Raw genomic sequence first — 11,915 nt, forward strand, 5'->3', positions numbered from 1 at the left:
GTGCGAACAAGAACAATATGATTATGAACGGGGATAAGTCCTATGAGTTGAGACTGTGACTTTTCAAAAAATCCACCTGTTCCACCTCCCCTCACACTTGGAGGCAAGAAGTCCCGGTTGTTGAATGTGCCACGTATCTGGGCTTCAAACGTCACCGCAGCCTTGGGTGGGACAGCCAAATCTTACACATGGCAAAGAAAGGCTCAACCCGTCTTCACTTTCTCCGCATGCTCAAGAAGGGCGGGATGCCACCAGAGGACCTGGAAACTGTGTATACGACTCTGATACGACCTGTGTTAGAGTATGCAAATGTCGTGTACGTGGGCTGTAACACAAAACAGAACAACACTCTTGAGGCTGTACAGAGAAGGGCGGCGAGAATCCTACGGCAACAGTACTCAAACAACCCCCTTCTCCACCCTCCAGGACAGACGGGAAACTGCAGCAAAAACTCTGCTCAAGCAAATGCGGCATGTCAGCCACACTTTGCATTCTTTGATGCCCTGCGACAGACACCAGAGCACACGGCGGTCCCTGAGAAATGGAAACCACATCTCCTTTCCGAAGTTCAGAACTGAACGACTGAGGAAACCTTTTCTGTTTCAGGCAATAAGCCTCAGCAATCAAGATTCGTAAATAGTCCGCCTCTGTTTTAATGGACCTGAGCTACAAAATTTTAAATCTATTTAATTTTAATCGTCAATGTTGTGCTTTTTAATGTGTATCTCTTTTCAAGCTATTTTAACATGTAATCACTTGTGCAATTCAGCCAAGCAATGAATATTGGCTGCCAATCAATGTGAATAAAAAACAGTTTCAGTTTTAGTTTTTCGAAAAGTTTCGAAATGTTTGTAATTGGCTAAATGATCTGTGAAATCACTAATCCCCCCTAGCCGACTGGAGCCCAAAAATAGAAAGGACAGGGGGCATCCCGTGGCGAATCTGGCTGCCCGACCCTCAGCGACCAGCGATCAACTCCAGTGCGCGGAACGGAACTTGCTCTCGAAAATGTATCAAGCCGCTACGCTTCCCCCCGCGGCTGCCATCCCTCCCCACTTATCCCACACTAGTTCAAATCACGTAAAAAAACCCCATCAAAACATGCACAGAAGCGTGTTCATATCTTTCATGTTACGGTTAAAACTTAGAACCTCATAAAATTTTTGAGCGAACGTTACAAACACGAGACAAAATAATATTTTCGAAAACAAATCGCAATCTTATCAGCAAGGTTTCATTGATTCCTGTTAGATTTAACCGGTACCAAACCGCTGCAGGCAGCTAAGAACAGCGACATATTTGCCACGGTTAGCACAAGTGGCGGTGATATATTCAGGTCGTGCCGCCATGTGTTTGTTTAGATATCAGTGTGAATAGCAGCCCTGTTTCAGACACGGCCGGCCTGCCGGCGTTTCCGGCACGGGCACGATAATGAGACGTTGATTGACGGCACATGTGGTTCACATCTGAACAGTTTCAAAGAAAGAATTTATCGACAATGCTTACCTTTTTTTTTATCGAATTGCCCTGTGGCTAAATCGACAATTTTCACCTCCTCAAGTCTCACAACTGTAGCAGCAACATTTTATTAGTTCACCGTCAGTCCACAAAACTTCCGTCACAGTGTGCTGCTCAGCACGTCTTGACGTGCTGACTGGCACGTGGCGACGGCATGCGGAAAGTTCCCCCGCTTGCCTTTTATTGTGAAATACATTATTTAGAAATGAACCATTCAGCTTAGAAATATTTCTCTTCAAGCTTGTGTCCGAAAATCTTCCATGTAACGGACTCACACAAAAAAGAGAGACCGAGCGCCGCATCCAGCCAACTTCACGCCGTACCGCCGTAATGTATGTGTCGCAATAAGTGGCTACTTTCTGTCTAAGCGGCCGGCACAACATGGCGGATTTTTCGTGCCGTGCCGCTGAACTCCGCGGCCAAATTATAGGTCTTTATGCAGGTTAACTGGCAGCTTCAACGAAGAAAACCACAAGTAATACATCTGAAGATTATCACAAGCGGAAAAGTTGATAGTTTTGGTGTTGTTTCTTTATTTTCAGAACGGGTTAGTCGAACGATCTTCGCCGGATCGGCGCTCCACGTCCTGACAGGCGCTCAGTACGGGCTTGGCAAAGTCGTAAATTTCTCAAATTCTGCCCTTCATAGGAATCAAAAGATCGTAAAATATGATTAACTATATTCTACCCGAGTATAGTCAACGGTTTTAGCTTTATATCAATGTGGAGACCGTTAAAAACAGTCGTTCTGGGTGCCCCATATACATGCACCCTGCCGTCATTGTGTGTTTCCTGTGCACTTTTGACGCCGTCGAAACGTGCTGTGTGGCACGCTTACATACCTGACAATGCTGACACCCCTCTGTGTGAAAGGTCAGATCAGTGGTCGCGACCTCAATCGTCCTTATACATGCAAAGGTCAAAAGCTGAGGTCCACTTTCACACTGAAAGGGGTGTCCATCGGCGGTCTAAACGCATCATTTTGACGCACTAAAACACACATACTAAAAAACCAAAACAACGTGCACCATCTACAGCCCAACAGCAAAACGTATACCAACTCCCAGACATATCCGTCCACCCAAACGCGAGAAACGGGTGCGAACGCAATTTTCGTCTTCCCTCACAAAACCTCCGCGCTCGGGATGTACATCCCTACCCGGAGGTAATAACGCCGACGCCCAACAAGACTGCGAAGGAGGCTACCTTTATGCCGTGTGCTCTCCCGTGCAGCAGGCGCGTGCCGGGTGATGTATAGGGCGCACGCCGGGGTTAATACGCACCTACAAGCAAACATACGCCGGTAGGATAAGGGTTATCAATTTTGTGGCCCGACAGTAACCTCGGCATGGGATAACTGTAGGTGTGATGGGTACAGACTGTCGTGCGTTAACAGCCGTGTCTATGGTACATATAAGCCTAACACGAAAATACAACATAACGTTACATGTTTTGTGGTATAATTGATGATGTGTGTGCTCTGCTTGTTTCTGTTCATTGCAACCGTTGGAAATTTCAGTATACCTATCCAATGTGGACAACGTACCTGTACCACTTACCATACTCCGGACCAAACTATGGATACCCGAATAAAAGTAAAACCATGTAATCATTACCATGACATACGCGTCTTGCTGTGTCCACTTTCTGGTAATCGGAAATATAATCGAGTGCGATATGAGTCATATGACGGTATTAAATTGACGCTCAACAAAATTTTGTCAGTTTTCCCTAGTTTAGCGCGATGTCGTTTCTCATCTTAACAAAACATGGGTAGCCCGTATACGTCACAAGGAGACCCGGCTGGGCTCCGCATTCACGTACATGTACATCTTATTATCGTACTTGTAGAAGAGGGTGATCGTTCAGTACTGGAACTTGTACTGTACCTGGACTAACTACGTATAATACTGCTCCCCAAGCAACCTCAAACACTGAGTAAACTCACTGTTGAATCCATTTTCAGTTCTACTGCCTACACCAATAAGGGCTAACATTAGTAGGTCTACACTCGACAATACTGTTATAACTAGAAAGGCCGCATTTGCTCTGGAGCAAACACAACATATTTCCGTCATACCCCTCCCCATAGAGTGGACTGTTCCAAACTCACACCTGTGCCCAAATATGGTCACACTGCCAGATATGGTCACTCTCCAAGCAGAGGTTTGGGTTTTCGGTTTTTAGGCTTTTCTTTATCCGAGTTTCTTTTTTGCACTGGAATTTTTTTCACCCAACCTGCCCCGAGGTGAGTGGGGGCAGAGGTTGGGTGAAAAAATTCCAGTACAAAAAAGAAACTCCGATAATATAAAAAAGCCTAAAAACACGCAAAAAATAAGCCAAAACCCAAACCTCTGCTTGGAGAGTAAGATATGGTAACGCATACTGCTTTAGTACATTTCCTATAATACAGCCAAAAAGCCCAAATAAAACAGTTCTAAAAGCCTGTATCAAGAAAATTTAAAGAAAACGCTTGGGGGGGGGGGGGCTCGTCACTGAATGACATCCAGTAAATTTCTAGCGGGGACCAATCAGAGGTCTGCTGAATAATTTGAATAATTTATCAAGGCCCACGGACAAGGTTCTTTCACTTGTAAAGTAGCCAATTACCACCGAGCCGGTGGCACACGATGGGCGAGAACATGTATTTCACACCCATTGTACGTCGACATAAAGCGCTTATACATTACAAACAGAATTTTCGTAGGACTGCCATTACTTTAGTTTGCAGCATGTGTATTGAGAACGAGTATCTTCATAATTCTGCTGGTTGTTTGTAGAAGAACGGCAAAATAAAACAGTTTTCAATACCAACACGACTTAGCAGATAACACGTAATGAAGCCCACTTTTTACGCAGATTGTAGCACTACGTAATGTTACACAAACTAACAGTAGATGTTTTAAGGAATTCACAGAAATGACAATGATAGATAATGTAACGGATAAACATTATACAGCACAAAATAAAGAGTAACAGTAATGTAGTCGCTTTGCCCGGGTATGGCAAGTTATAGTACGTATATGTATCGGTTCAATCTTTAACGGGTAAGTTGACAGCAACAAGCAAGATGCATAGGTTCTATTACTTTTGTAGCTCACTTGCGTCTAGATTTGGGACGAACCCATGTTACTTTTTCGCCGCAGTTTTTCATGTAGTGGTTACTTCGGCAGCCTTTCCGCTGACGCAAACATACTAGTTTGAGGTTCCACAGTTCTTACAACGTTAGCGCTTGAAGTGGTGTTTTCCAAGTTTGTTAGTCTGGTGATGTTTGTCTTTGTTGGCTTGTTGTCTGTCATTTCCCTCCATTTTTATGTTTGGCGGCCCGTCTTCGATGGGTTGTGTTTGGTTCACAAATCTCGGCTTCGCTAAGATCCGTTCCTTCCCGTACGTAGTGGTCGCTCCATTAGCGCTAGTGCAGCCACATTTGAATGTGTAAAACTTAATGTCTACAGTCCCGTTTTGATTCGTTCATCAAAGTAGATTTTACTAAGGTATGACTTTACTAACTGATTGTGGAAGTTCTAGTACTTAGTACTGATGTAAACAAGAAACAATATACGCGCTCTGGTTGAGTTCATGGCATTTACATGAAACAAGGTGTTAATAGCCGCTAGTCGGTGACGCGTCAGCAGCCCTATGATTGGTCCCCGCTAGAAATCTACTGGATGTCATATAGTGTACACGGGGGGGGGGGGTATTTAGTCACAGGCTATAGTATCTTTTCTAGTAAGTCTCACAACTACTGTCATGCCGCAATGTTTTTTTAAGAAGACTTCTTTGCACCGCGTTTCCCTCTGTCCCGTGCGCCAGTAAAAGTAAAACTCCAGAATAACTGTGTGGTCGCAATCACGCTCGATTTCCTCCTCCGCTGGGCAATCACATCCCGGAGATTCACATGATTTGATTTTGATCCTTTGAGGTGGTCTGATCTAACCGTATTAATCATACACGAGCGCGGCAGACAGTCGATTTGAAGGGGGGCAACTCAAGTAATCAAAAAACGTGACCACGGTGGGAAGTAGGACCCGGGCGGTCACCTTTACTCATCCTTAAAGGTTTCTTCAAGACGTCTCACAGACAAATGTGCCTCTGATGGCGTGTGGAAGATTTCACGGGTCACGGGTGGAAGAAGTTGATGAATGTTTAAAAGTCTCCGGAGAATTCTAATGCTCCTTCGTCATGTATACAGCAGGCCATTGTCGAATGCATCGCTTTCAAATTTTCCGTGATCTATTTCAACTTGCGGTGACGGTGCTTTGTACATGTGGCGTACGCCAATAACGTCGTCTCAGGCGCCCTTTGTAGAAGGGAACTAAACTTTGAATTGGTTCATGAAGTGACCCAAGGTGACAATAGAATACCAACGGATGTAGAATTGAAGACAGCAGCACGTATTGAATACCAGAATATGTCCAAATTCTGTTAGCTGGAGAAAATCGAATGAAGTTGGAAAAATTCAATAAGAGATGAAAAAGGACGAACGTCAAATTGGTTACGCTAGTAGATTAGGTCATGTAGATTTCTTGAGGGCGCTTGATCTTTCCCTGTGGTATCTGTTGTATAAGATATAATGGTGTATACATTGTATATGTATGGACGTTAAGACTAAGTAAAGAGAACTGAAGCACAAAACATGACCAGGTTTTACGCAAACTGTATCCAATGTTACGGTCACAACAGCATTTCATACTTTAGGCATTTAAAACTGCAGAAACAAGCCCCAAGTTGAGTCCTTTATTTTCTGGGTGGTAGCCTAAAATCAATCCAGGTCTTCCAGTAACCGTTTTTTGTCAGAATTTTGGGCCTTTTTGTCCCATGAATGTCGATATACATTGGGACAGTTCTGTTTCAACTTAATAAGTATTTATTTATTTATTTATCAAGTTTTACCACGTACAATATGCACTGTGGATGGCATGGCGAAACAGGTGTTTCTGACATGAAACACCTTTTCAAAGCCGCCATACCAATAAAATGACAAAACAATACAAAAAGTAATCAAATCACATAATACAGTTAGAGAAACAGATAAATAAACTTAGAACTACAAGGCAAGTCAACTTATTTACATTAACGTAGATAAGTAGATAAGTGACTAGCTAGACTTTAAAAAAAATCGGGTTTCAAAGCCCTAAAAACTGTATTGGATGTCTTTAAGGAAAATCCTGTGGCACAAAACGATCTTACGAGTACCTCCCCTTTTTGTAATCACATTACGATGCGGACTCAGGCCTGTCGCTTAATCTCCAAGCAAATATTATGGAAGGCCAAACGTTTTCCTAGCATAGCTTTAGCGCTGCCAATTTCTTTGACAAATCGTCTGAAACAAAACCAGTGGTTTATCACAGAAACTGGAAGCTTGGATATGGCAACGGGTCAGCTCCTCGACATCTGCTTGCTGCTTGAAATTACACTTCATTGTAGCTCCGCTCCAGAGCCAACATTTTATAATAAATATACTATAGTCTATATAATCTTATTAACTGTCCGGATTTTTTTCTCTTCTCAGAATGCCATGTACATGTGAAGGTATCAGGAGGTCTATGGCCGTGTCTATACGGAATCACCCAAACCGCGATTCGGGTAACTCACATTCCTCACATCTGGTCCACGTGCCACACACACCTGTGAAACCGTGTCCGAACATAATGCGCTTGAGCTACATTTATTGCTGTTTGATGATAACACGCAAGGCGGCGTGTTATTAATGTCAGAGGTCAACGACCTACTTGCTGATGCCCCCCTCCCAGCGTATCTCCGCCGAATGCCGACGTGGTCCCGCCAGAGGCGGTGAAGCTCGCCCTAGAACGGACACATTATTTGACCATTACTGCTCTTTAAGTTGCTGCCACGTAAAAGTTGGTATTGCATATAAAAAAAGAAATATCACTCCGTAATCCATGACCAGGCGAAGTCACATTGAAATCACATTGCGTTCAGACGCAAATCACGATGCGGGGAAACCGATTCGAAACCACCCCTAGAAGTGGCTTGGGATCGAGGCGCTTTCAATGTGATTTCGGAGCGTTCACATGGAGCCACTTGAAACCGGCTTCGGGGTAAACCACATGTACACCGCCTTGGGTGATTCCGTTTAGACACGGCCTATAAGACCTTGGATGGATGATTTAGCCGTTGGCTGAAGTTCTCTGTTGGTTACACATTACGGAGAAGGTTGATACTAGATTGCATAAAAGGTCATAGCATTTACCCATTCCGGGCAGTTACTGGACCAGCCCTACTCTATCCCACGCCACGATATACATGCGTAATACATGTGAACAGTACTAAACATGTAGGTAATTATAAGGACAGGTATTAGGCTGCTCAGACTGCAGTAATCCAGACAGATCGCATGGCTGCTCCAATCAACACCTTCTCATCACGTGATGTAATCGAGGTGACCGTTATGACGTCACACGGTGTGAGGAAACCCGCTTTACTGCGGAAGGATTTCCACACAGTGTCCTAATTCACCAATTTCACACTTCCCATAATGCGTAGTAAAGATCACGGATATGACCAACTCCCTCCGCCTTCCTCGATGTAATATTTCCAACAAGTTCTATCGACAGACTGGTCAACTATATTGTTTTGAATTATTTCTCTAGTATAAAGCGCATGCCATGATTGCATTTTTGTTGGAATTAGAGAAAATGACGTTCCTTCTATCGTTCTACCTTCTACCGAAGACTCTCCTACTCGCACGGTCACATTACGCATTATATTACGATAGAAGGTACGTCATTTTCTCTAATTCCAACAAAAATGCAATTATGGCATGCGCTTTATATACTAGAGAAATAATTCAAAACAATAGTTGACCGGTTTGTCGATAGAACTAACTCGTTGGAAATATTACGTCGAGGAAGAGGGGGAGGGGTGGTCTGCGTCATATCCGTGACTTTTACTAGGCATTATGGGAAGTGTGAAATTGGTGAATTACACCTTTCCTATCACCCCTCAGGCACACAAGTATCTCATGGAATAGCGCGTCTATCCATCCTTCAGTTAGGTTATGGTAGGTCAACCTGAGCGACAATCTCTATGTACATGTATCTGGTTTTGACAGTTGATTGACAGGAAGGTCAAGCTGACCCAGAACGCACCGGATGGAGTTAAGGAAGTGGTGTAATTCCGACATTTCAAATCGCCTACACAGTTCCAATACTTTTATGAAAACCCCCAAAACACTTCCCTGAAGTCTGAAATCTCCGGTTTTTCATTCAGCACTAATGATAGTAAACGGTATACCGCATAGTCACTTGTGATATTAAAACATGATGCTTGTCGCGTCGTTGTCACTTTAATATTTAGGCCACAGCAAGTAATTTTTATAGATGACATCAGCGCGCGCATTAATGTTCGCCTGATTTTGGAAAAAAAAAAAAGAAATTTTGTTGCCTTCTGACAGTGGTCAACATGCCGAAAATGGGCAAAGATGTCTGTTGTCATGCTGGAATCTGCCCGGATGGAAGATATAAAGAGTGGAGACAAGACAAGATTTCATGTTTTGTTTCTTACTTTGATGCAGTGATATGTGATGTTGGCTGTGTATATACTATATGTGATGTTCCCACTGAATCAAAACCATCTGTGCACTAGTGATTGAGTCAAATTTTTAGAATGTAGAAACCTTGTTTTTTTGGGCCCGCCTTGTTTTTTTTCGCCCGCTCGCATTAGATTTGGAGTCTGTGGAGGATGTCATCCATAAAATTTACTTGCTGTGGCCTTAAGGAACTTACTAGTAACATACTAGTATGATGAAGCAATTAAAAGATCATAACGTAACGCTACATTATTCACCAGTGCCATGTTCGTGTGGCCAAATGCCGTGAAAAAAATGGCATCGAAATTCTCGTTTTGTTTCATCTAACGCTATAGAATCGTTACATGTATCTGTAACATCTGTGTCCATAATATCACCATAGTTCATAATATCGCCACCTTGAGAAACAGTGTGCTTAAAGATATTTTTACTGCAACATACTTTTGGTATACACTCCTGCACACCTCAAATGTACATACCTAGGGTATGTTGCAGTAAAAATATCTTTAAGCACACCTTTTCTCAAGGTGGCGATATTATGGACTATGTTGATATTATGGACACAGATGTTACAACCATGACGAGGAAAATTTCAACAATACGAATAGCTTTTTGCGGTATGGCCTATCCTATAGCCCCGGCCACCTCCGCCAAAACGTAGAATTGCAAAAGAAGAAAACAGATCTAGAAATACAAATATTTGACGAACATGTAACTACTCTCTCGTTGGTTTAGCACCTAATTGCCATGCTATTATTGGTTAAACTGCTAATTGTGATGGACAGTCAGGGTCCTTTGCTCATATTCACTAGGCATACAAACCAACGTAAAACTCAGACTAGTTTTATTGTCCGTACCCGTTCCAAAGTGCAAATAACAGACAACCCACACACTGTAGCCATAACAGATACGTCTTACTTCTCACATATTAACGCCTTGAAACACACCGTCAGAAATAACAACATCCAAACCGACTTGGAATGCGTTACGCTGCGCCGCCACCCATCAAACCATTCACACGGCCATATTTTGGTCAAAGTTCCTTGATGCAGCACGGCGTGCCCTTTCTTGATGATCGTTCCGACTGGAGAAAATGTGATAAGGAATCGCAGGACCGCCTTAAACATGACATTACGCCGGCGCCCCCACCCCCTCAATCTAAGGAGACAGGCGCGATAACGTGTAATGTTGTCGTTACATGGAATAGAACTGACACGACAGTGTAGATCATTCTATAAATCGGCGAGACCGACGAATTGGTCAGGTAGCGGATACAAAATGTCAGCGGCGCGTCAGGCCGTATGTCCCGGCTACAGTAGCACATGTTCCGCTGATAAGGTCACTTTCGTCCTCCAGCGGCCAAGGCGATTACGACAGGCGTGCACTTTACGGCAAATTGATCCTGGCTATTTATAATCCCTAATCTGACAATTCCGGAGGACATGCGAGTGTTATTGAAACGCGGTTGATATAAAAGAGCTAGAGGGAAGCCACCAGTTCTTTTTCAGACGATATATTGATTCCGCTTCATCAAATTGTAGCAATTCTAATTGATAGAACTATAAGCGCCTGTGTTGAGGGAAGAGACTTCGTGGGGCCGCGCACTGCCCCCTGGGACAGGACAACCGCTTCCAGTTCCGCTCGCTTTCGGTTATGATTCAATTATGTTTGGCCGGAATCCTGACCAGAACCAGATTAAAACGGCGCGAATTCCCAGGCGACGCCGTATTTCTGCCTCGCCAGGGCGAGTTTTTCTATTAGTTCGCCAGTGGAGTGATGAAATACATTCTACGGTCGGCGTCATTTCTCTTGATGGTAGGGTGGATTCGATGACAAGTCGAAGTACACCTTATTAAGTTAGTCTCGGATATTACATCGTTATGACCTGCTTTCTCGTCACGTTTTTCTATCCGACCTTGAAGACAAGAAGTATCGACCTTACTCATCCTCTGCGTCCATGTACATCTTATAATCCTCGTCGTCTATCGGAGCCCTTTCTCTTCCAGTCTTACGCCACTTCCTGTGTCTTAGGATCCTTCTATCCAGGAGCGGCGCGGCCGCGTGAACGTCCTGTTCCACCTTAGCGCCCTCGGGTCCCACAGAATCCGCTAGCCCCGTCTGTGCCCGCCCTTCTGTCGAGAGATGTTCTGAGATGAGCCAGTGGAGCGCCACGAAGGTAGACGATAGAACCGTCACTGCTGCCACGGTCACCAACAGGCAGCCTAGCCTGGGTCTCCGCCTGGTAGCACCGACACCCGCCGACATGTTCAACGTACTCCGTGTGTCCTAAAACACTTCAGCCCCCTTTGAAATGTTCACCGAAAACACGCCAGAGCTGTGCAGGTCTGTGATATCACTGTCAGTCGATCAGAACTCGTGTCGTCAGCTTTAGGACTAGATAATCCACGACCGTAACGACGTCCAACCATATCCCGTCCAGCCCGCGCCACCAGTCTGCACTCAACGTCCAATCCATGAATATCAGGATAACTACCTAAAAACAGACAATCACAGACGGGAGTATTGTAGACTCAGACAGTCGCAACAGAGCTTCGTCCTCCGTGGTTAGAAACTTGCCTCTCCAAATCCACGCATCAAATTGCTTCCAGGCCTGAAGATTCAGTTCTAGCCTTGTGGCCAATCCGAGCCGAGTAGAGACGTCCTTGTTACCTTGTTATTGAGACCCAAATCCAGCGCTGTGAGAGTCTTGTAATATCGATTTAATGATATTACGGCGTCGCGACTCCGCAAGGGGACGGTCTTCAGCAAGAGGACTGCCTCCTGTACCCAGTCCGTGTCTACACCACGGCCATGTGACTGTGCGTGAGTTACTCCCCCTGTCTGTC

The 11,915-nt window shown here is 44.3% G+C and overlaps 1 protein-coding gene across 1 annotated transcript; it reads right to left on the minus strand.

The window, feature by feature from the left end:
- Positions 1-9,907: 9,907 nt before the first annotated feature.
- On the minus strand, positions 9,908-11,812 carry LOC109476015. The gene has a single exon (XM_019776824.1). It carries the CDS (start codon positions 11,332-11,334, stop codon positions 11,008-11,010), a length of 327 nt encoding a protein of 108 aa, XP_019632383.1. The 5' UTR covers positions 11,335-11,812; the 3' UTR covers positions 9,908-11,007.
- Between the last annotated feature and the right edge of the window lie 103 nt (positions 11,813-11,915).

This window comes from Branchiostoma belcheri, unplaced genomic scaffold (genome assembly GCF_001625305.1).
Source record: "Branchiostoma belcheri isolate BF01 breed outbred unplaced genomic scaffold, Haploidv18h27 scaffold36, whole genome shotgun sequence".
Taxonomy (NCBI): Eukaryota; Metazoa; Chordata; class Leptocardii; order Amphioxiformes; family Branchiostomatidae; genus Branchiostoma; species Branchiostoma belcheri.